Source organism: Manis javanica, chromosome 13, assembly GCF_040802235.1.
Source record: "Manis javanica isolate MJ-LG chromosome 13, MJ_LKY, whole genome shotgun sequence".
Classification (NCBI taxonomy): domain Eukaryota; kingdom Metazoa; phylum Chordata; class Mammalia; order Pholidota; family Manidae; genus Manis; species Manis javanica.
In genome coordinates, this window is record NC_133168.1 from 49,444,087 (window position 1) to 49,470,301 (window position 26,215).

At 37.8% G+C, this 26,215-nt stretch overlaps 1 protein-coding gene across 3 annotated transcripts in view; it reads left to right on the top strand.

Annotated features, from left to right (window-relative positions):
- LAMA2 (laminin subunit alpha 2) overlaps positions 1-26,215 on the top strand; it is a 588,333-nt gene that overhangs the window by 560,759 nt on the left and 1,359 nt on the right. For all 3 annotated transcript variants that reach the window (XM_073219597.1, XM_073219595.1, XM_073219596.1), the window contains 8 exons: positions 3,142-3,318; positions 3,567-3,723; positions 12,718-12,830; positions 13,153-13,342; positions 15,210-15,365; positions 16,758-16,911; positions 19,250-19,380; positions 22,605-22,827. In XM_073219597.1, the coding sequence (XP_073075698.1) occupies positions 3,142-3,318; positions 3,567-3,723; positions 12,718-12,830; positions 13,153-13,342; positions 15,210-15,365; positions 16,758-16,911; positions 19,250-19,380; positions 22,605-22,827 (1,301 nt within the window). The remainder of the gene's footprint in view (positions 1-3,141; positions 3,319-3,566; positions 3,724-12,717; positions 12,831-13,152; positions 13,343-15,209; positions 15,366-16,757; positions 16,912-19,249; positions 19,381-22,604; positions 22,828-26,215) is intronic.

Genomic DNA, 26,215 nt, shown 5'->3' on the forward strand with positions numbered 1-26,215 from the left:
AGCCTTCTGAAGGTCAAAAACCAATCATCACCTACCTAGCCCTTTAAGCAAGTGTTTCAATTAACTGATTAACCAGAGATCACTAAGGACCCTAAGAACCTCACCCAGAAACATTATTTAATGCTTCATACCTATTCTGTGGCAGGCTCTGTGTCAAATACTAGACACAGGTTATTTCCTTTAATCATTTTAAATGTATGTTAGATCTGTATTAATATCTTTTCATTACAGATGAGGAAGTAGTAATTAATTTGCCCACAATCATATAGCTAGTAAATAACAAAGCCAGGATTTAAACCCATATATATATATATATGACTTTGATACCTATTTTTTCTTATAACTATTTCAACTATTTATTCTTACCCTTTTTTGTGACCTCAGAGATTTGTATTACTTCATGTAGATTATGAAACTCTTACAAATTTGGAATTAATTGCTTTTCCCCAACACTATTCAGACCATAAATATCAATTATCATTTGTTTTCCTAAAACCCTGGGTAAGATCGTAGTTAGTATTAATACAATCTCATAAAATCACTGGATTTTTTATCAAAGTGAAATGCAAACTTTTCAAAACTGCTCTTGCTCTGTTCTCTCCTCTGCCTCTCTCTTCTCCCCTCCTTCCTCATTCTCTCTCATTTCTACCCCTTCCTCTCCAGAAATCCCACTTCTACCACTTTGGTGTCTAATTCTGTTGTACTCCAGTGACTCCTGCCTTCTGTAACTGCTTTGCTCTCTGACCCTTATGCTGGGATCCAACTAAGTGGCCAGTAGTTCTAACCAGACAAAAACATTAAACCTGAAAGCCTGGAGTAGATGCTTAAGCAAGTAGGTTTCCTTCTCTGTGAGAGCATTCTTCACAGATACAGAATTAGGCTAAAGACCACAGAGTTGGGTCAGATATTTCAGAAGCGATTTGGTGTTTCCAGAATGAGATCCTGATTTGGATACTGCAACCCAGTATTTCTTTCTTACCATCCATAATATGTTCAATCCAAAAAATTTCAGATTTTGTTTTTTGTAAATTACAATGTCAGGGCACTTCTCTTAACATCTTCTTCCACATATGCAATCCATTTGGTGGTGATTAGAAAAAAATCTGAGAATACTGCAAACAAGAAACAGAATGTAAAAGATAGCATATTTAATTATGTAACTGCAAGAATCAAGCATTACAATTGTAAGAAATACATCTGACCTATCGTAATATTTATAGTAACATAATGTTTGTTACAGTGTTTTTTTGTATAAAGTAGGTCTTTAGTAAAGAGTTGTTTTTTAAGCATTTAATGCTTAAAAAAACAGGAAATACATCAGAATTGTAATGGATATGTTGTTAATGTCCCTCTTTAAAAAAGAACTAAATAAATGATCTAGGTTTGATGCTCCTAGAATGAAAAATATAAGCAGGATTTAGCTAGATTTCTAGCAATGCCCTTAGCAGCCTAAGTGCAATTCCTTAATTACTGTTTTCCCAGTTTTGAAGTTGGTATTTTTACCCTCATTTTGTAAATGAATGAGACTGAGCAAGCTTAAATAACTGGTCCAAAGTCACAGAGTTAGTAAGCTTCTCCACTAATACTGAATTCCAGTGCACTACTTCTAAAATCTCACGTTCACACTGTATCTCTACCCTGCAATCTAGTAAGAAAGAACCACTCTTACGGTCCTGGGAGCAAAATCAGATTAGAGAGTCTCTGTTAGAAAGAGGAGGGCCTCTGGTTCTTCAGAAATTCAAATCCGGAGCAGAGATTTGCTCTCCTCGGACAATATTTAATAGTGACTTAAACCCCCCATTAAAACTCTTAGGAACACTGCCGTATCATGTTAGTAAGACGTTGCACTGAGCAAAAGAAAAACAAGGTGTGTGTGGAGAGTATCTTCTAAGGGAGCCTCACATACCCGGAAGTGAGTGGTTTTCTAAATCTCATAAAAACACCAACATTCTTAGCAATAAACTTGAACCTTCTGATTTTTGCCAAGACATTTTTCCAGAGTCCGGTTAAAAAAAAAAAACAGCATGTCATTTTCCCCTGGATTCCCTTTGAAAATAAACCCAACCTGCCCCCTCAACATCCCCTAAACAACGACATTTTAAGCAACAATGAAATCCATCTTTTTTGTTCCTTTCTCTTACATTTGCATTGTCCCCAAGTGGACCAGTTGCTCAGTGTCATTTCAGAGCATCTTTGCCCTGGTTTATTGTGTCTAGTTCTACATGTGATTTTTGTTCTTTATAAAATCAAGTGAGATGCCATTTTAGGATTGAGTTTTCCACCTAAGTACTTTAGTTTTCTCCCAACATATGAAGTAAATTTTCAGTAATCCATTCATAATCTTCAGGCTAGTGACTAACACTTACGAGTAATAGCCCCTACTGACTGTTTGGATTGAAATTCAAAACCTGCTTCTAGAACTAAAAAAAAAATGACCAAAGGCATGTTCATCATCAGAACACTTTGTCTCCTTCTGATTATTTGCCCCAGAATCCAAGAATCACTGTGAATAAGAGGCATGAGGTTCCCAATCAGTAGTGTGTGAGTTATCTCTCATAAGCAAATCAGGGAAATTAATGAAACAGCCACTAAGGAAATCATTGCAAGGAACAATAAGCATGATGCTCTTGCCTGCCTTGTCTATTCAAAAGCCAGCAGCTACATATTTATAAAATGCCCTGTAAGTGTTTGCTGCTGATTCCTGCAATCTCAGCTCTCAGGAGTACTGTTTGTCCCCTAGCAAGAAGATAATAAACCAAGAAATGAAGAGCCAAACAAAACGTGACCCCATGCTGTGTGAAACCCACTGAGGCTCGCACGATTAGACGTCACTACGCTGTACGAAGCCTTGGCTCTTTGGGCTTCTGCACTGAGCCACTGTTGTCAGCACCACCAGAGACTAGTGTTGCAGCTGCACCATTGCCATGTCTCAGTCACCTCTCAGGGAGCAGTAACAAGGAAGGCAGAGAGACAAGATCCTCAGAAACATATCGTTTGCTTAGTAGAGAATTTCTAACCATCACATTTTGCTCACTTTAAAACTAGGGGAAGGAGGGATGAGGGGTGGCAAGAAAGAGTTTGATTTCCAGTTGTATTGGGTGTTATGTGTTTTATTCTTGTTTATTTTAAATCTTTTATCAGCATCTTTACTGTTCAAGTTGATGAACACAGAAGGCATATGCAAAACCTCACAGTAGAACAGGCGATTGAAGTTAAAAAGCTTTTTGTTGGGGGTGCTCCTCCTGAATTTCAACCTTCCCCACTCAGAAATATTCCTCCTTTTGAAGGCTGTATATGGAACCTTGTTATAAATTCTGTGTAAGTAAATCTCCTTGCTACAGATTTTTTTTTTTGGTATGAGAATCACTGTTGCATCTACACTACCCAAAACCATGCAGTGGGGGTGTGTGGGGGGGGAAACAATGAAGATCTTCAAGTTAGATTTTAAAACTTGTACTGATGGCCTTTAAAAGAGGGAGAGGGGGCTAGATTTAATTGTACTGAAGCAAGACAATGAAAATGAAGAAAAATAAGAAAAGTATTTAATTTTAATTATATTCCATTAGCCCTATGGACTTTGCGCAACCTGTGTCCTTCAAAAATGCAGACATCGGTCACTGTGCCCATCTGAAACCCCGTGAAGATGAAGAAGGGGCAGAAATTATCCAGCCAGAGCCAGTTCCCACCCCAGGTTTTCCTACATCCATCCCAGTCCTGGTACACGTAAGTGGTTACCTCCCATTAGTTTCTAATGTAACCCTTCATTTTTAGTCATTTTCAGAAGGACGGGGTGTCTAGTATACCTGAGTGCTATAATTAGACAAAGGATAACTTATGAAAACCTAGTCTAACATCTTCCTTGGATTACCTTTATTTATGTATCTGTTCTTTAATTTTCCTGTTTATACAGCAGCAAGTGTTTTCATCTGAAAAGTTAGCACAGAAATGTCAACAGAATCAATAAAATCCACCTATAATAACAACACACAGAGGCAACCATATCAATTTTCAATCCCCTTTATTTGTATTTCACATAGTAGATATCATATATACAAGTTGGTATTCTGTTTTTAAAAATTGGTAATACATAAGTATAACTGTTCCTAAATACCTTGCAAATGTGTATCTCTAATATGATTCTCTATGTGTGTGTGTGTGACACACAAAGAAGCACCCACAATATTTCATAGCACAGGAGGTGATATATCCTTGGCTAGAGTTTGGGTTCCCAAGTCAGACTACCCCAGTTAAATCCCAGCACTCTGAGCTACCATCTGTAGGAATTTGGGGAAGCTCCATAGCCAATCTGTTCCTTTTTCCTCATATGGACAATGAGTATATTAACTCATATGTCAAAGAGATAATGTGAAGATTTTTAAAAATTATGTTTATTAAATGCCTAATATATATTAAGCATTTAACAAGTGGCATAATTATGACATACTAATGATCATAATGACTGCTTTTTTTTTCACTGAAAAAGAGATGTTATTATACCTAGATATATTTTCACAAAATTTACAAATTTCAAAGATAAATTTTTAAACTTCAAGAAAGAGAAAAATACTTATCTACAAAAGTGAGATAACCAGACTGGTTGTGGATTATTCCAGATATTTACAGAGATGTATGAAATATCAAAAACAAATGAAATATCATTTAATAGAATTTACAGGTTACTTTTTTGAAGGAATGAACACCTTCACAATATTTAGTTTACCTATTCATGAACGTGATCCATCTCTCCATGTGTCAGATTATCTTTGTGTCTTTGAGTAAAATTTTTTTTTTAATAGCAATACTTTATTTTATTTTATTTTTTTTGAGAAGGCATCTCTCATATTTATTGATCAAATGGTTGTTAACAACAATAAAATTCTGTATAGGGGGTCAATGCTCAATGCACAATCATTAATCCATCTCAAGCCTAATTCTCGTCAGTCTCCAATCTTCTGAAGCATAACGAACAAGTTCTTACATGGTGAACGAATTCTTACATAGTGAATAAGTTCTTACATGGTGAACAGTACAAGGGCAGTCAACACAGAAACTTTCGGTTTTGATCACGCACATAATGACTGCTTTTAAGTGCTTACTATGTGCCAGCCACTTCCTAAACAAGTTTCATTATATATGTAATTTTCATAATGACTCTGTCAAATGTCTATCTTCATCCCATATTTAGTTGATTTGATAAGAATTATCACCCACCCACTGACACAGCCAGTAAATGGCAGAATAGGACTGTTAATTCAGTGGGTCTAACTGTACAGTCACTACAGCATACTGTCTTTACAATTTATTCTGTTTCTTCTTCATTGTTGAGCTACTTAGAGTGTTTCCAGTTTTTTTATTATTAGAAACTATATCCTGATAAGCATCACTGTGCACCAAATTTTGTTTGTTTTCTTAGAATAGATTCTTAGATGGATAATTATGAAGCCAAATGAATATACCTAAGGTTCTCAACACATCTCTGAACTGCTTTTTCCAAAGGCTACACCAATTTGTGTTCTCACCACCAATGTATCCAACAGGGTCGATCTCAACTACATTCTTGACAACACATGCATCCTATTTATAATCCTTGCCAAGGCGAGGTGGAGCACTTTGCCTTGAGAGCAGGTTTTTAAATCCCTTGAAAATTTCATTATTTTCATTAGTTTCCATGATGCAACTGGTGAGAGCAGTGTGCTCCTTGTCACTACAAACATTTTAAGTTTCGACCTTCTCTGTTTACTATCCCTTCAAGGATTTGAAAGCAGCTGAGTCTTCTCCTTCCCCAGGCTAAATATTCCATTATCTCAAGCATTCTTCATATATCCTAATTTCTAATTTCCGTATCACTGCTGATCAATATTCTCAAGTTTCAAATATCCCTTTCAAAATAGGTGCCGAGAACAGACCATACACTCAAGCTGGAATCCTCTATTCAGGGGACAGCTGGTCACCTCCTCCCACTGGTCTGAAATCATACTCTGTTAGTTCACCTGAGAAGGTTTTCATGTTTTAAACAGTGGCTCACACTATTAGTTCATCATCAGGTACCGTATTTAGTCCACCAAAACCTTGAGGGCCTTGTATCCCTCAAACCTCTCCCGAATCGGGTCTCTCGGCAAGCCTGGGTGAAGTTCCGTGCTTTCCTGGCGGGGAACCTGGTGGTCATCTTCCCTTCTGAAGGCCCCGCCTCAGCTTTGTTTGCTAGGGAGTCTCCAGCATATCCCTCTGCTGTTTCTAGAGATCACATTTTCCTCCTTTTTCTCAAAACAAATACACTTTCCCATCTGGGACTGGAGATTTTAACTCATTTAGGTTTCCTTATAACCTTCTGTTCTAATTTCAGTTTCCATTTTCTCTCAGCAGTGTATGTTTTAGCTTTTCTAAAATAGAGCATTCCACCTAGTAGACAGAAAAAAAACAAAGGAGAGAAGTGAGTAGCAGTTGTATAGGTTGGTATACAAAAGACTGACAACATTAAAGCTAAGAGGATCTTAATGATTTTGACTTTTAATTTCCTCATGAGGAAAGAAAGCCCTAGAACTTATAGCGTGGCTTCAGGTAACACATATTATAGATAGTTGGCACCAAAACATAAATATCCGAATTCCAGCTGCGCTCTCTCCTCTTGTACATTATAATCATGCTACGTGGTTGGAATTGGGATTTTTTTTTAAGAATTTTCCATCTCTATTGAGTTGTACTTTTTGAGTTTCAGATCATGGAACCATACATATATTCTCTTGTAATCCGATTTCTGTATTTCCATTTTGTGTGTGTCTGCAGAGAAATGTCTGCATTTTAAAGGCTACTAAAAATTAAAGGTTTGACAATTTATCTTATACAAATATTTAAGAGCCTACTAAATGAAAACATGAATAAGATCAGCATTGCTAGCCACAGAGAGGGAGAGGGAGACTGATTTGAGAAATCAGACATTAACATTAGTAACACGGTTAAGCAGATTTGTACAGAGGTCAGTCAGTCAGTCAGTCAGGATAAGTGCTGAGTGTGGGCTGCAAACCCAGCCCGCTCACTTCAAGTTCAAGAATGGGACGCATGGCAGGGGACACTCTTAAACTCCATCCAAACAAAATGGTTAGTGGTTCTGAAAAGTGTAAAAACAGGTTCATAAAATGCAAATTGTAATACATCACCACACTCTTACACTTAAGGACTTTCAGTTGAAACAATATAAAATGATGATGGCTTACTTACATCATGTTAAGCGGGGACAACAGAATATAAAAACTATGCATACTGCATAATCACATCTATATCAATAGATAGAAAAACACACAAGAAAAACTTTGCAACAGCAGATGCTAACAGCAGATATATTATGAACTAGTGATGATGTCCATCATTTTTAAAGTATTCTTCAAAGTGTCTTGTTTTCATATCTTTATTCAAAAAGATAAATCATAACCAGTAGTTTTCAACCTGCATTGCTCTGCCACCAGAGGAAATCTGGCTCTATAGCTGATTTCTCCGTGGGGAAAGACGCAGGGCGTGAGCCTCTCCCAGCCCCTCCACCTTGAGAGAAACCGAGGACGCAAACTGGGCCTTTACACCAAGCGATATAAGATCAGGCCCTGCCTGCCTTTCCTGCCATAGCCCACCTACCTTACTCAGTGAACCCTGGGAGGTTACTTGTCCTCTCTAAATATAAGATACTGCACAGAACAATGAGCATAACACCTACCTCCAAGGATTATAATGAGGGCATAAATTACATTACATGCACAGCACCCAGCACAATGCCTGGATCATAGTAACCCTCCATCATTCTTCTATGGGAATGAATCAGTTCAACCTTTCACACTTTCAGGGCGATAGCAAGTGCTAAGAGAAGGCAGCTGGGGAGGAGAGCATTCCATGTTTAAACAGTTTTGAACTCCAGCATGATACGGTTATCATATCCCAAGTCTGCCATCAATGTCAATCTCCACCATTTTCCTTCCTTCTTTTAATCAGAATTTAGATTGTAAGAATTTATTAAAGAATTAAGACTTATAATCGATTCCTGAAGTGGGAACTGCCTGTCTACGAGCCCGGTATTTGTTCTGGCAGACCCAACAGGAACCATCTGCTCATCTCAGCTAACCTCTTCTTCCTTACACCATCACACCCCTCCTGGCCAGCAACTCACAGCATGTGTGTCACACAGGATGTGACAGTCACTATATTCCAGGGCAACTTGAGAGTATCTTGAGAAAGCCCAGCCCTGTGAAATGGATTTTGTCAATCTTTTATTAAAACATGCCAGAACATCCTAGATCAGAGAGCATTTTATGCGTATTAACTCACTTGATAGTGTGGTAGCCTATCTTCTCTTTATACTTGTCTCTTATTCTTTAGCTCATTTAGAGATGGATGAAACATTTCTACATATTTGTGGATATTTCTCATGGAGGATTTAGGGGGGTAGATAAGAGGGTGGACTTCTAATATTACAGAAATTTGTCAAAATATGACAACTTTTCTGCAAGTATATAAGGGGTTTATACCAAGTCTTTATAACCAGCATGGCCTATGTAGATTTGTATACAGAGAGTTAACTGCTTTTTTTTTTACTTGAAATTTATTGAAAGTTGAACTTTGAACCTCAAAGTATGAAATGGGCATACTAAAGAAGAGCAATGTAAATAGCCATGAAGAGTCTCTGTGCTCTTATGGGCCCCAGGGGAGTTGGAGGAAAGAAGTCAGCAGAGAAGGAAATAATAGAGCAAAAGAAAGCTGTCTCTCTGACAGTTGTAATGCTATGACTTTAAAAGCCAAAGGAGAAATTGATTAGATACTGCTATGTTTTTAAAGGGAAAACACACATTTTCTATAAGACTAGAAATTTCTACTCATATATTAGTAGAAATATATTATTGCAAATGCCCAATACTTACCAAAGGAGCTCTTGTGCAGGGAGCTAACGTGACTCAGTGTTTCAGCTCAAGCTTGAGAAGTGATTTTATATTTCAGAATGTTAAAGGCAGTGCCAAAGAAAGTATCGTCCACTTAGGATTCATCTATAAAGAGGAGCACCAACTTCTCAGATGTGACTTGAGTCCACATTTGTACTGGCTCATGAAAGAAGAAAATGATGTAATTTTAATGATCATTCGTCTTCTGGTGCTTTCAGGAGCAAAGATGCCAGTTTTAATAAATGCAGTTTAATTCTCTGCTCTGCATTTAATTCAAGGGATGTTCATCCACTAATCATAGGCTATCCTGAATCCAGTAACTCATCTCCAGATGTCGGCCAACAAATAGCAGTTGGAAATGACCACTGCTTTATTCTGCCCCAAAATTAAGTGAATGTCAGCGTGAAGTGACGAAGTTCCTTTCCTTACTAACGGGCTGCACTGTGCACTCACCTACGCACGGCTTTGGGAGGCATGGCTTCCTTCATAACCCTCTCTAGCCACACTGCTGCTCTAATCAACAGATGCACCACCACTGTGAAACTCCTCATCCAAGTCCTGTCTGCCCACAACTTGTCATCTGCCAAGTTAGAGACAAGTACCAAGCAAGCCTATCAAGTCCTTTCATAATTCTCCCCGTATTTGCAGTACTTTAGAGTCCCCACAAGGTGGCAGGACTGTAACATGTTGAGATTGATGAGCCTCTATTAAAACTAATGTTTTGTTGTTTTACCATATTTCAGAGACCAGGGTTTCCAAAATAACCCAGGTGAAGTATCATGTCCATAAGATGATGCTTTCCCTCAAACTCATATTAACTTGCAGGAGGAAGATTCATCTTGCAACCACCATTCTTGAAAGGTTCCTTAAAATTATCTCCTTAGAGGATCCTTTCTCCTACCCCGCTTAGCTTAGATTTCTGTGGGAAGCAGGTTTGAAAATACCCTTAACGAAAAGATTATTTTATTCTTGTGCAAACCATGGGGCTATTTTCTGTTCCATCTCTAATGTTCCCTTTAAACTGTTAGAAGGAAGAAAGACACGTGAGCTGCGGAGTGACCAGCTCCACGGGCTGAGGGGGCAGGAAGGAGGAGGAGAGCGGTTGACACCGGCAAACCAGGAATCCTGCGCACGTCCTGACAGCAGGCCTGGTTTCAGACTGGCCCCGGGGCAAGGGAGGCCAAACACACATCAGTCCGTCTTCCTTTCACCCAGTGAGAGGAGAGCTCTAGATGTGCACCAAAAACATTACCGGACTAGAGGTTGGAGAACTGTTTTTCCATTTACATCTGAAACTAGATACCTATAAAACCCTCCTGCAACTTCTCATGCCTCCTCTCAACTGCCAGTTTTGTAAAGGAAGATGATAGAAGTTTTATTAAAGTAATACACATAATACCCTTCCCTTTGCAAATTGATTATAGTAAACATCCATTTTAATTTTAACAAACAGTGAATTTAGCATAGGGTTTTATACTTTGAGGTTACCTAGTAGAGTGATTGTTATCACTCTGTTCCGTAACATTGGCCAATCTGAAACACCGTTGCATTAGCCAGCGCTTCCACCGGCTTCTCCAGATCTGCCAGTTGCAAAAATGAAGCAGGAAGCCTTCCAGGATGCACTCCTCTGCCTAAATTTCAAGTGGGTGTGTCTTGTAATGCTTCTTAAAAGGACCCTTACAAAGTCCTTGTCTTTTTCTGGTTAAAGGTTTTCCTAAAATAACATAAGCAGGGCCTTTTTTATGTAGAAAATCTGATAGTATGTGACAGGAGCGGCTGCTCTGCTCAGGAACAGAGTTGGAAATACCTGTCTAGTATGCCAGTGTGCAGGGTTACATAGTGCTCAGGCCATAAGGCCCAGCATACATCAAGGCAATAGCTTTCCACGACAAACTACTACTAGCAATAAAATACCTAATCTTTACAACTGTCACTTTATTTAAAAGATTATATTAGAAGTTATTTTATGTTGACATGTATATGTAGTAACTAGACAAGTGACCACTATGGTAACAATAACATGCAAATACCCTGCGGGTGGTTTTCTTTTCAGCTACACATTATTGCTTTCTAATTTCTCAGCATCCATTAACCTTTGCAATCCCTCAGTTTTCAGAGTTGAGGGTTTAGAGATGTTTTAGCCAAATTCTGCCCCTGATGGACTCACAGCAGGTAGGATGCTCTTAGAGATTTCTGAGAAGGATTGCAGGCTACTTTTGTTTGTTGCGATGGTCCTCAGTATAGGAAAAATCATGAGACATTGATAAATGATCGCAGTTCTATTAATAGTATGATTGAAGGCTGAGTTGTTAAGCTACCAAGCCTTTCCCATTTGGGCCTTTTTTTGCAGGCAGTGGAATAAGAAAGGTGCCACATGTTGCTCCCAAGCAAGGTCACTCAGCTGTGTGAATGAATAGCATTTTCCTGTTCTACCCACTGGGTTTTGCCTATCTGTGTGAATTTCAGCCACAGTCTGTTCTTTGTAACTGACCATCTCCTGGGAAGCCAGAAGGGAAATACTTCCATAAAGACCAATTTTAGAGCATTTCAAAGCACCTGAAGCCTTTTACCTGCTGTGGCAGAGTGCTCCATTTGACTAAGCTCAAGAGAAAAGAGAGCAAGGATTTTCCTCATCGAGTAAAAATTTCCTGTGCACGGATGAGTCATCACCGACATACACTATGTGGGAAGAACATTCTGCATCAAAAGCCTGCCTTGGGTGTTTGAGAACCTCTGCTGAGTCAGCAAGCAATAGGGCAGCGGCCCATCCAGAGCTATTAAGTGCAGATCTTAAAAACAGATGTGTTGTTGAGAGCATGCAGGTTATTTTCTCATGTACTGTATGTTCTAAAAGACTCCCCAAGCAGCCTGAACACTGAGCTATTCTGTGAAAATAGAGAATGGGGATAGGAATGGTGGCTTTGGTAATTTGAAGAGACTTGATTACCTATTGAGCTGAAGGTTACAGTAGCCAAATGTGTTGCACCCAGCCAGGACTGACTATATAATTTGTGGGGCCCAGACCAAATGAAAATGCAGGGCCCCTTCTTCAAAAATTATTAAGAATTCCAGGATGATGATAGCAGATCATTAAACATGGTGACAGCACAGGTAGCATGCATCTGAAGCCAGCCCTGTGCCTATCCTCCTTAAACACCCTAGGAAGCTGATCTTTGAACAGTGGCATTTGAAATGGTGTATGGTGGGTTACCTTAAAAAATGTACTGGGTTGCCTAGCAACTGGCTAAGGGCCTGAATAGGCTGACTTGCAAGTTTAGATACACCATCTTGAAAGTCTAAATTCATGGAAACCTTCTAGAGGGGTGATAATTTTCAAGAAAAAGTAATATAGTGGAGACAGAAATGGTGAGAGCAAGAAGGAACACATTTTTCTACTCTCATAACCCAGTGGCTAGCTTTTCATTTTCCCTGTTCAATCTGCTAGGAATGTAACTCTTCATAAGTGAAGTAAAAGTGAAAAAGGAAATTCTACTCTTCTTAGAAATATAAACAATACATTCTTTGGAGAATAATGAAAATGTGACGTGATAAATATTTCAGAGCACATTCATCTGGCAATGCAAGGGTACACTATAAGAAAACTGATTCAAATTCATGGAACATTTAGTAGTAAGCATCTATTAAGTAGCAGAATACAGAGATGAATATCAGCTTTTCTTTTTAAGGAGCTTACATAAGATTACAAGACATTGGGCTAAAATAGAAGAAACAATTAGATAGCATCATTACATTTTTGAAGAACAGAGTCCATGCTCTCCTTTCTCTTCATGGCATTTTACAGGGTCCTTGTGCTGCAGATTCAGAACCAGCTCTTTTAATAGGAAGCAAACAGTTTGGGCTTTCCAGAAACAGTCACATTGCAATTGCATTTGATGACACCAAAGTTAAAAACCGGTATGTATAATTCTGAAATATTGGACAAGACCGATAAAATGGAAGTACTGAATATTTGCATTTATTCAAGTTTAATCAGCTACATTTATTCATTAATAAGATAAGCTCTTTTAATTTCACTGCATACAGTCCAGAACAGAACTATATTCATCTGATTCTGAGGAATCCAGTTTAGAAAATCAGCAGAGGTGGGAAGTCCTCATCTCAGAGGAAATTTTAATGTCCTTTATGAAAACACACCCACCCATGATCAGAGGCGACTCTATCTTAGATAAGAATGCTCTAATTTTTCTCTTTTACCTTAAATGCTTTTATTTTACAGTCTCACAATTGAGTTTGAAGTGAGAACCGAAGCTGAATCAGGCCTGCTTTTTTACATGGCTCGAATCAATCATGCTGATTTTGCTACAGTTCAGCTGAGGAATGGATTGCCCTACTTCAGTTACGACTTGGGAAGTGGTGACACCAACACCATGATCCCCAGCAGAATCAATGATGGCCAGTGGCACAAGGTAATGGTGCTAGGATGCTAGCAGTGCCCTATGAAGGGGATACTAGGTGGCAGCCATTGGCATTTCCCTGGTGCCAGTACTACTTTGCCAGTGCAAATGCCAACTCCAGTGCCACTGGAATGTGGCTGAGACTAAAAATAAAGCAAGCACACCATGCAACTACCCAAACTTGGAAAAAGGGATCAGAGCTGGGTCAGTATTTGACCACTTACGTGCCTCACCATGGTACTACAGGATCCCATCATGGCTGTGCGGCTCTGATTCCCAGACATCTGTCCACAAACAAGGGACGAGTTGTTGAAGACATTTTTGCTACTCTAAGTGAGAAACATGGGACTAGAGTCTGTCCATCATAAAGCTTATGTATTCTATTTAAAGGAATAATATTTATTCTGAGATTATATTTTCCTATTTTTAAGGTGCTACAATGGCCTCTCTTTTATGAAATAATATTTGACACACTAAAAAGCTGGCAACACTAAAATAGGCCCTAAGATTTACCCACTCCTCCCCATCCCACTGTGAAGACCAAGAGTCTGGGAAGCTGCTATATCATGTTTAAAGGGCTCTTGGGTATCATTTCCACCAACAGGCATTTGGAACAACTTTTTAAATGTTGGCCTTACACCTGGAAACTGGTACCATTACGGGCACAGAAGACTCATTTGCCAGCTTACTGTCCTCTTTGGCATAACTGCAAATAGATAATATACTGCCTGAATAAAATGAACACTCAGAATTTGTTTCTGCACCTGTGGTAGCTATTAAGTAAAGCTTCCCTAGGTAGACCAATAAAATGTTTAATTTTTAGAATATGATATTATTAGATATTGGGTTTTATATATTAACATTGACTTGTCATATAGAAAGCTAAAGAGCCTGAAAAAATAAAAACACAAAGTCAACCAATTTATTCTCTTGGAAATAAGAAATGAAATCTTTGTATTTGCTTGGGAGCTTATGCCTAACAAATACTGATCTTTATGAAGGAGCTGTCAATAAAATTTATTCTCATCTCTAGCTAATAGAAAAATAAATATGACACTTGAGAAAAAGACATATTTCTGGGCCACAAAAAGTCTGGGATGAAGAAAGCTTAAATATTCTAAGCAGCCAAATCATGGAGGAATTTTGTTTTTGAAGGTTTTAAAAAATTACTTGCCAAAACAGAATAGATAAGAGCAAAATGGGGTCTTAAATTATCCTAATCCTCATGAAAAGTCATTTTTAAACCATTACTGCACTCCAGCATTTCATAGGGTTACACGTTCCTTTTCCTAAACTCAGAGTCAAGATTTTTATGCTCAAGCCAGTCTTCCCACCCCTTATTTCACTCTGGCCCAGAAGATAAGATTTCGCTCCACTGCTGTAATTTCAGCATCAGTCAGCTTTCCACTTTGTACTAATCAGCTGCTGCAGACACTGCAGGGCAGCCTGGATGTGCTGCCCTTCCTTCAATTCTGCACAAGACGTGCCCGTTAGGCAGAAGGATGTAGCACATTTTGAAACTGTGTTGAGATTAGGCTTTGCTCAATCAAACTAATGCACTTTTAAAAGCGGACATGAATTTTGCACCCCTCTTAATTCATAGCAGGGCTTTCGATCTGCAAAGTTCCTTACAACATGCAAAAGTCACCCAGGAAGATTTTGTATTCTTTTGGAGAAGGTAGTAATGGAAAAGACAGAGTTTGTGATATTCTGTAAAACAGGTTTAATTTCACTTATATTAGGGGTGCTTAACACATGTTCGATACTCAGTATATTGTGCTTTCTCCCTAAGTAATATCCTAAAGGTTTGTATGTCTTATACATGAAATATTTGAAATGTATTCAAAATTGGCATTAATGACTCTCTTTCTCTGTGTAGATTAAGATTATGCGAACTAAGCAGGAAGGAATTATTTACGTAGATGGTACCTCCAACCGAACCTTCAGTCCCAAGAAAGCTGATATTCTTGATGTTGTAGGAATGCTGTACGTGGGTGGGTTACCTGTCAACTACACTACCCGAAGAATTGGTCCAGTAAGTGCTAATTTGTTGCTTTAGAGCCTAAATAACTGCCTGAGTCATGTGTGTATTTTGAATTATTAGGTCACATTGACCCATGACCACATACGGATGAACAGAAAACCATGTCTTCTGAGAAGTGGCAAAAGGTTTTGTAGACAATGAGAGGCAACATTACTAAGCAGAGTATGGGCCCTGGAGCCAGACACCCTCAATTTGAACATATGCATTAACTGTTCTCCAGCTGTGTGAGCTTGAGAAGTTAATCTTTTTTTGACAGATTTCCCTCTTCTGCAAAATAGGTTAATAATAATACCAAACAAACAAGGTCACTGTAAAGAATAAATGAGGTCATATACTTACAGTGCTTGGAGGAGTACTAAGCAAATAATAAACACTGGACATGACGAGGAAGACCATAATGATGGGATTCTTTCAAAACTAGAGATTTAGAAATATTATGAGATGCAGTACTTAGAGCACAGTTATCTCATGCTGGATTCACGATTTGAATCCTCACAATTTTGTAAATCAATATTGACAATTTTTTTTTGTCAGACCCTGTGTCCTGGCTTACTTTGGAAAGCACTACCTTAAGAAGCATGGGGAATTGGTGTTTTTATCATACCCATAAGCATGATCATTTCTGAACTAGAACACATGATAATGTAGGGTTCTTCTTCATCAGAGACTGTTGTTCATTACAGGTGTATTCTCAGCATTTGACTCCCCTCATGGATGACCAATGTGGCCATCCTTCCAAAGCTGTTGGATATCCTAGGCCTGTCCACAGGAGAGTCCCTGGGATGAGAGTGCAAAAGTGATTAACTCATGTTCCTAAAACTAGATGAAATATAATGGAGCAGAGTACGATTGATGTTTCTGCAGTCCCTTAACTCCAAATGTTTCGTGCAGATCTTCCAGTTCTCTGTGTCTGTGCAGAGTCTGAGGAGAGTGTCTTCTGCTTTTATTAGATTTTCATAAGGAAGAAGCACTGAACCAAACCTAATTCTCTTTTCCCATAGATCTGAACATAGATTATGACAAAATGTATATATAGTAAGGATGATAAACTATTAATAGAAGCATAAGAGACTAATTAAAAATTATGATACACATATGCAGCCCATAGCCCTGTCAAACCAGTGGTCCTGTTAGAGACATAGTGTGAAGTGCTTAGAATGTCAGAAACAAGCATATATTCTAGCTGAGGAGCACAGCAGAGGCTTCTCTGCACACAGGCTGTGAAGCCTAGTGTGACAGTGTGGATCCAGGCAGATCTGGGGACACCTTAAGACAACTGGACAGTGACTGCACACACACAGTACCCCACAAATAATTGAATTCCACATAAAGGCAAAATTCTGCTAAAACCTGATATGTGTTTCTTCTGACCTGAATATTTAGGTGACCTACAGCATTGATGGCTGCATCAGGAATTTTCAGATGACAGAAGCCCCTACTGATCTTGAACAGCCAACCTCTAGTTTCCATGTTGGGACGTGTTTTGCAAATGCTCAGAAAGGAACCTATTTTGATGGAACAGGTTTTGCCAAAGCAGGTGAGTCACTTCCATTTCCTTCTTGTTGAATATTAATTAGATACAAATACTAACTTCTTGCATGTGTGGAAAGATAAAAGTTCCTGGGGTTTTACAGTACTATCCATTATTTAAACAGAAATTAAAACATATAGAAGTAATAAAAAAAAAACCTCTTAATGCATCAGACTTTGATCAAACTACTAGAAGAACGAAAGTAAAAGGCTATTTGGAGAGTTTATTCCATCTCCCTGGAGAGCAATATTGGCAAGCAAAATAAATTCTTCAAGAAGGTTCATATATTTATACTATGTAATTAATCTACTTTCTAATTTTCCCTGTTTAGCATATTCTTTCTTCCTCTCTTCAATTCCTTGCAAGATTCCACTCCATGATCTCCCCTTCCCATATACAAGGTCCATATACTGATGCCCATTTCTATTTGATAGTCATGATGACTGGCACCTTTCTGTGGCTTTAAGTACACTTGCCCCTGTTTTCAGTGCAGGTCTGGGTCACTGATTAGGAATATATATTTTGAAAAGACAAATATGAGATAACTTCTACTTGATAACAAAAAAAACATTCTGACATTAACTTACTTTAAGATTGACTATTTAGTCCTATCGGTACTATGGACACATTCATTTGTTAGAAAAAAATTCGCACACAATCTGTAGAAGTTATCATTGGAAATGAACTGGAAATCAGTTTTTGTATGCTCAAAAATCACAAGGCAAGTAAACGTGATTAAAAACTATAAAAGACACACAAGCAAGGTTCTATGGATATTTAAAAGAAAGATTAATTTTGGTTTTGTAAATGAGGAAAAGTTTTATGGAGAATTGGCATTTGAGCTAGGATTTAAAAGATGAGTTGCACACTCACAGTGAAGGTTGGAACTCACTCAAATGTGCTTCAGAGGTGGAAGACAGGGCTTTCAAAGTGTAAAGATGGGAAACTTCACCTCTGCAGAAGCAGAAAACAGAAAAACAGAGGATATGTTAAATAATGAAACACTGGGAGGTTATGATGATCCCCCAATTCCATGTGCTCTGAAAGTGGAAAGCCTTACCCAAGATGTCTGCAAATTCACAGAAGGCTGCTAGCACTTTCTTGCTCAAGTTTGCTGACTAACTGCAGCATCAGCTTCTATGCAGTTTATAAACTGACCTCCCATCCTGCGTGGGCTCTTTTGCTTCTGGATCAAATTGGACCAGAAAATTCACCAATTTCCAACAACTCCTGCCATCTCTTCAACACACTGTAACATGATCTACATCAGACATGGGTGGTCAGATGGAGTCATATCGCTCGAAAGCACACAACTTCAATTCAAACCTCTGACATCTTTGTCCTTCAAAGCTTTCCAGCCATCTGACTGCTGTGGTTTTTATTGGCCTCTTCCCTCCCTCTGCCTTCAGCTGAACTGCCTCACATCATCCTTTCTTCTCCCTTTCAGGAACAAAACTAAGTCTTTCTGTTTTATTTTGCAGAACAATTTAGCTTCTTCTATTCTTTTCTCTTAAAATCTACTCTAAACCCACCTTTACCCATACAGACCCATCAACAAAAAGTCTTTCATATAACAGGTGCCACTCCTCATTCAAGACAATTGTAGCATTTATTTATTGCCTAATAAAGGCATGGAGAAAATTTCCATGAGTTCTTCTCCTAATACTCCATGCAGTTGTGTGGTCCAACCTGATCTTAATGGATCATTTTGGCATATGTTAAATACTTGTTAAAAGATTATATAAATCAATGCATCAAATATGTAAAGTTATAAAAAAAAGACTTAACTGGATGAACTAGAAAATTCTATTTATATCCCAGAATCTTCTCCTTCAAAATTGTACTTGCAATTCCTTTTTTTTTTTTAATAAAACATCTGGGAACATTTGAGCCCCTTTCAGATCATTGTGCCACAGTGATCTTCGAGTGGCCTAGTAAAATTTTACTGACTAATCACTGAAATGCTTGATTTAGTCCAACATTCTTTGAGTCAATCCTAAAGTATGTTCATCCATTCATTAAACAAATATATATTTAATCTCTCCTGTGTGCCAGATATTATGGTAGGCTTAGGGATAAACTGGTAAGCAATATAAACAAAGTCGTTGCCCTGACAGAACTTACATTCTTAGGAGGAAAGGCAGCCAAAAAAATAAGCAATAACTATAAAGTGTGTTATGTGATACAGTGATAGAGGTATAGGCCATATGGGAGTCTAGAATTTAGTTATTGTATTCAGCTAACATCTTAATTGACATGTAGTAAAACATTGCATTATACAAATTTCAATTAACAAACTAAATCCCTAAACTCTAATCCACAATTTTGAAAAATCTTTTTACAGTTGGTGGGTTCAAAGTAGGATTGGACCTTCTTGTAGAATTTGAATTCCACACAACCAGAACCACTGGAGTTCTTCTGGGGATCAGCAGCCAAAAAATGGATGGAATGGGTCTTGAAATGATTGATGAAAAGGTGAGCAACAGCTAAATATTTCTGATCTCTTCATGATGTTATTGCTCATATGTAAACCTCTATTTTCTAGTCTTAACTATATTCTTTGTTGGAGAAAGCTAGATTGTATCTTTTCATCCATCTGGATTATCTCAATTCATGTATATTTTCAACACACTTTTTCTGTCAATCATTATGTTTGTTTTTTGGGGTTTAGGGGGGATTTTTAAAAATGAAATATAGTTGATATACAATATATATTGGTTTCAGGTGTACAACAGTGATTTGACTATTATACATTACTAAATAGCCATCACAATAAATGTAGTTATCATCTGTCAACATACAAGAATATTACAATATTATTAACTGTGTTCCCTATGCTGTACTTTCATCCATGATTATTTTATAATTGGGACTGTTGTACCACTTTATCCAAGTCATTTGCCTATTTATCTACCTATGTTACCTATCCCTGATCCCTATGTGTTTTTTTGTTTTGTTTTTTAGATTCCACATATAAGTGAAATTATATGCTATTTATCTTTCTCTGTGTGACTTATTTCACTTAATATAATACCCTCATGGTCCATCCAGATAGTCACAAATGACAAAAATCTTGTTCTTTTTTATGGCTGACTAATACTCCATTGCATATATGTACCACTTCTTTTTTACCCATTACATTGCCTCCATATCTTGCTATTGTAAATAATGCTGCAGTAAACATAGGAGTGCATATATGTTTTCAAATTAGTAATTTGTTTTCTTTAGGTAAATCCCCAGGTGTGAAGTACTGGGTCCTATGGTATTTCTATTTTTCTTTTTCTTTTTTTAAGAAACATCCCTTCTCCTTTGCACAGTGCTATACCAATTTGCAATTCCACCAGCAGTATACCAAGGTTTCCTTTTCTCCACATCCTCACCAACACTTGATAATAGCCATTCTACCTAATGTGAGGTGGTATCATGTTGTGGTTTTGAGTTGCATTTACCTGATGTTTAGTGATGTTGAGCATTTTTTCATGTGTCTGTTGGCCTGAATAGACATGGGAAAATGTCTATTCAGGATCTCTGCCCATTTTTTAATCAAATTATTTAGGTGGGCTTTTTTTTAGTGTTGTCCAAGTTCTTAACGTATTTTGGATACTAGCCCCTTGCCAGATATATCATTTGCAGATGTGTGATCCATAGGTAGGTTACCTTTTCAATTTGTTGAGGTTTCCTTTGCTGTGGCAGAAGCTTTTTGATGTGGTCCCACTTGTTTATTTTTGGTTTCCCTTGCCCAGGGAGACAGATCCAGAAAAAAATTGCTGATGTTCAAGAGTTTACTGCCTATGTTTTCCTCTAGGAGTTTTATGATAAGTCAGCTCTCATATTTAGTTCTTTAATCCATGTTATTTTTGTGTGTGGTGTAAAACAGTGATCCAGTTTCATTCTTTTGCTTGTGGCTGTCCAGTTATCCCAACACCATTTATTGAAGGAACTATCTTTTCTCCATTGTGTAATTCTTGCCTCCTTTGTCACAGGTTGACCATATAAATCTGGGCTTATTTCTGCACTCTTTCTGTTCCATTGATCTCTGTGTCTAATTCTACAGTAAGCTAATTGTGTTAAAAATGGACACAAGTTTAGATCTCAAGCCCTTACTGTATTGCTTGCAGTTATTCTATTTATGAATACAATCTATGAAACTGATTGCAGTGGGGGGGAAAGGGTCTTGTATTGTCTAAAACCAGTCTTTGTCTCTTGTAACAGCATAGGTACCTCTCAGAAGTCAAGGTGGCTAGCTGACTTATTGGTTTCTTTATTTAGAAGCATCCAGATGCCATTTTTTTAAAAAGCAAATTTTAATGAATTTATATTTTAAATTTTGTCAATTTGCTTACAGTGGATTCTAAATACCTCTTTAGTCCCTGCCTGCCTATGAATAGCAACCTGCAGTGAGATGACCTGTGCATATACTTTGTACCAAAGGGATCAGGTAAAAAGAGGAAGGCAAAGCAAGACATTTCATGTTTCCTATTTGACCATTAAAATAGGAACCATGCTTCAGCTTTTCAGGGTGGTGGCTGTTGCCTCCCAAGAAGAAATACCACCCAGTGACTTAAAATGTGCTTTCCTCTGCCTCTTCTCTGTCTTCAAACCATTCTGGAAGGCAATGAAGCAAAAAGATCCAGGAGCACAGAGGCAAAAAGGGGAATAAGCAACACTTAATAGTTTTGCCAGATTTTCAGAACTGGTTTTCACCCTACTTGGAGTAAGTTTCATTTCATCACCTCGTTACAGTTACTATCAACTTGTCAGTGTATCAAGTTCCATTACAATGCATGTGGATTTCTCACCAAGTTCCATTTATAATACAAACTCCTGTTACAAACTCCACCAAATAGGGTAAAATCTTTCATATTTACAAACACGGTATATAGTTTATAAACTTTTTACCTATTTACCTGCACTTTTTTAAAAAAACCCTGCTTCTCTTCTTTTCCTTTGTCAAATATGCCAGATTGACTGTTGTTAATGTTTCAATATGTTTCTTTTCTTCATCAGCTTCAAAAGAATTCTGTCATCTCAAATTTCAGAAACCATTCCATGTTACTAAAAACAGATTTTTCTCATTTAGACAAGAACTTCTGATCTAAGTATTTCATTGTTAAGAATTTAACTGGCTTTCTGGCTCAACGTCATTGGTACCTGTGACATGAAACCTGCCCAGAAAAGTAATTTATGTAACTCTCAATCATGTATATAAAGTAGAATCCATGAAGGAAAAATATATGTATAATTAAAACATCAAAGTTTAAATTAAAAAAAACTAATAATCCTTTAAAATGAGTTTGTAAGACAAATTAATGAATTACTTTAAACATCATCTTTTAAGAAAATTCTACAAGCTTTATTTCATAAGAACTCTTATAGTCTATAAAAAAGACCTAGGGTAGAAATTTTCCCTATGTATACTAGGTCTTTTTTTGTCAGCTGGTCTCAAATTATATTTCACATTTTCTGAAAGCAGAATTATTGCTAACCTCATACATCTTTCCTATTGCTCTCAACGATGCTCAAAAGCAAAGAACATAATTTGTGATTCCTGGTTATGAAATTGGTATTTTTTCTAATATGCCCAGTTATGTTCATTTCAAACTATTCCAACAGATGTGTTTCCTAGAGACTTGACTATGTGAACCATCACAATACCCTTCTAATGCAGACATCTGTGATTTCCATTCCCTACTTTATAGCTTATGTTTCATGTGGACAATGGTGCTGGCCGATTCACTGCTATCTATGATGCTGGGATCCCAGGGCATTTGTGTGATGGACAGTGGCATAAAGTCACAGCCAACAAGATCAAACACCACATTGAGCTGACAGTAGATGGGAACCAGGTGGAAGCCCAGAGCCCAAACCGAGCATCTACATCAGCTGATACAAATGACCCTGTGTTTGTTGGAGGTTTCCCAGGTAAGTGTTGTCTACCCCAACAGGATTTCTTTACGCTATTATGTTAGTGGTTTTTAAAATATTTATATCTCTTTAATATGTCCAAGAATGTCTGCTTGCTTCCTAGCTCTGGAATCTGGTCCCATAAATAACACCTCACCTGAAATTTCCAGTGTGTAAAATGTGCTTACTACTTATATAAACCATATGGGACTGAATTTTTCATGAGAGACCCCAAAGTTTCATTCATGGGGAGGTGGAGGCTAGAGGAAATGAATGTGGCTTATAAAAGGGTATGAAACACTTAACAGCAATTGGGTCCAGAGGTGGTGTCTGACTTTTAAAAATTAATATACCAGAAGAATCATAAAATGTTATGGAACTTATTTCCTCAAGTTCTGGAAATCATTGGGTTAAAAATGGCTAATTTCCCCCTTGGTTATTATAGAGTTTATATTACAAAGAAACCAAAGCAATAAATCTATATTCAAAATCCTTCTCCAGCACATTATACATAGCATGTGAACCACAGAGAGTTACCTAAAGTGCCATAAACAGGAGTGCCCGGCTTAGTGAGAAATCAGCCAAGTGTCTCTTAATAAAACCCATAATAATACAGACTCCTGGGATGATCTTTCAGCACTCTGGCAAGAGAAACTTTTGTCCCATTTATGTAAAGCTCCTTTGCTTAACAAAACAAGTAAATCCTACAGTCATCAGAGGTTGACAGAGGAAAAGATACAGGAGTAATGGGAACCAACCCAGGGACCCTTTCCAAAGTGGCTTCTGGGTTTTAAAAAGACCTTCTTCTGCTTTTATCAGGATAAACCCCAAGGTATCACAGAGGAGATGATGTATTTCTCCATTTGGTCTATGAAATGTGATCCTAGTAAGCACCTAGTAGGCCTGCTGAAAGAAGGGAATCTCTCCTTAACAAGAGAAAGATTTTACATGAGTTTTCAAAGAACTTAACCTTTTGTGATTTAGTTTTATAATGTAAAAAGCAATAAAGTCCCCATTAAAAGTCCATGTCTTAATTCAGTACTGAAAAGGTTTTGAGCAATTGCTTTGCTTCATTAAATAAAATTTAATAGCTTTATATTAGGGAGGAAAAATTTTCCTCTACCCTTCAAGATTCTTCTAGTTTTTCTAAGGATCAAATGGATTTGAGACAGATAAACTAACAAATACACAAAGATTTTATCATTACTAATATTTCTGGAGACCTAATTTACCCAATTTCTGAATAATTCCTCTTTTTTTTTAATTCTGAGAAAAAGTTTTCCCTAAAGTTTGCATTAAAAAAAAAATAGATCCTAGAAAAGATGTGGGTAGAAAATTTATATCACAGAAACAGAGAGAAAGTTTCCAAGTTTTCTTTCAAGGTTGAGTCCTGGGAGGACTTATTTTTCTTTGCTCAAGTCCAAGACAAGCCTGTTTTCAAATGTCTTAATCTTTTATAATCTCTTATAAGCATTTTAAGATAAATAGGCAAGGTCAGGGGATTGATAGAGATAGGCAGTCTTTAAATTGCTTCTAGATCAGTTCTCATCATGTGAAGACTTGATTTGCATAATAAGGACTGACATAGGCACCCACCTATGTTGAAATGTTTTTCTTTCCCTCTGGGTACATTTAGCTTTAGGGGAGAAAGATACTGGAAAGAAAATTTTTTAAGGCCATCAGATTCCAATCTGGCCAACAAGTGTTTCTTAAAGTTACTAAATCATTGTAAACATCTTGTCAGTTTTCAAAGATCTAGAGTCACTTCCAAAGATAACCAAAGAAAGAATCTACCACTTGGATCAATAACCAATGGGTGTGGATTTGTAAAGGAAGGGGCATCATGAAATCCCATTTTCCTTCTCTGTGAGCCCTGGAACATTGGCCTGTATTGATTATTTGTGGGAGGGCCTAACAGAACTTTGGATCAACTGTTCCTTTTGTGAGGGGTTATGAATGGCCGCTACTCTAATTCCTCTCTTAATTTGGTAGGATATTCTGAAATTGGAAGTTAAAGGGCTTTACAGTTTAAAAGATCTGCTGCTACTGGTCAGATGGACAAAAAAAATTTTCTTGGTGAAGGAGGGTCTAAGAAATATCTGCAAAGGGCATGACATAGGAATAACTGAATCTGGCAGAGCTCTGGAATATGGGAGCAAAGCAGGCTTTACTGCCAATCATTAAATTGATTTCCAGTTTTCCGCATTTACATGAGCAGGCCTAGACATTAGGTTGGGGTTTTCTTATGAATCTATAGGGAAAGGAAGTTTAAACAGGCAGATGAGGCCAGATCTTAAGAAGGGGAAATTTATGTTGGACGTGGTCATAATTTTTGCTTAAAGCCTAATTTCAGTTCTTTTATCTTGTCAAGGGAATCTCTGAGGCTAGCCATTATACTAATAAGACAATTGAGAGTGCTCATAAAAATTTTTTTTCTTCAAATATATCCAATTAAAGTATCCATTCTCTGGCCATTGATGAGGAGGATCTTAATAGCAATCAAACCAATCAGTGTTTCCTGGGAAGACTTTAAGGCAACTTTTCTGGCTTAAACAAAGAATACAAGAGGCATCCTTAGAGGGCATAGATGGTGCAGCCCTCATGATCGAAAAAGTTCATGCCCGTAGTCTAGGACAGCAAAGGCCTTCATGCGAAGGTGCTAAGGACAGTGTAGTGACAACAGTGTCTCCAGTCTCCCATGAAAAGTGAGACACTTTTAGTCACAGACTTGGTCATCTGTGATACTGGGCAGACACTACTGGAATGGGACTTTTCCAGCAATAACAAGCAACAAAGTCTGGGGCCTCTTATGACAAACTCCCCAGAGAGCGAGTGCAGTTAGATAAAGAACAGGGACTATCAGATGCATAGCCTATTGGCCTGCCCACCAGATGCCCAATGGTACGTGCATCCTCCAGGTGGTGGAAACCAGGGAGAATATTCTCACTGGTCCCAAAGCTGAGCTCTCAAGACAACAGGACAAAGGAAAACTTATATGTATTTTATTAACAGCTTTAGCTAAGCCTTGGGCCTTCTTGGAAGCCCTAGAAGGGATGTGTCACAGGTTTGGGGACTGTTTAGTGTTTTACAATGTATCTTGTTGCATGGGAGTTTTCTAGAGGTTTTAACAGCCTTTAAGTGCTCAACTGTTCTCACCAGTTTTGTGGCTCTGGCTTCCAAGATGTCCCTTAGCAAAAGCTTTTATCTCATGTACACATTTACCCACAGCAAAGTTTGCTTACATAGACAACAGTCTGTGAGGCCAGCTCAAGCAGCAAGCTTCAGGGCCTATGCCCACACTCTTTCCCTAGAGTTTTCCTCTTTATGACAACATGACAAACAAAGACAAAAACAAAGACCATCTGTGGGAAGAAATAGATCAGCAAAACCAAGAGTACTAAGCCCA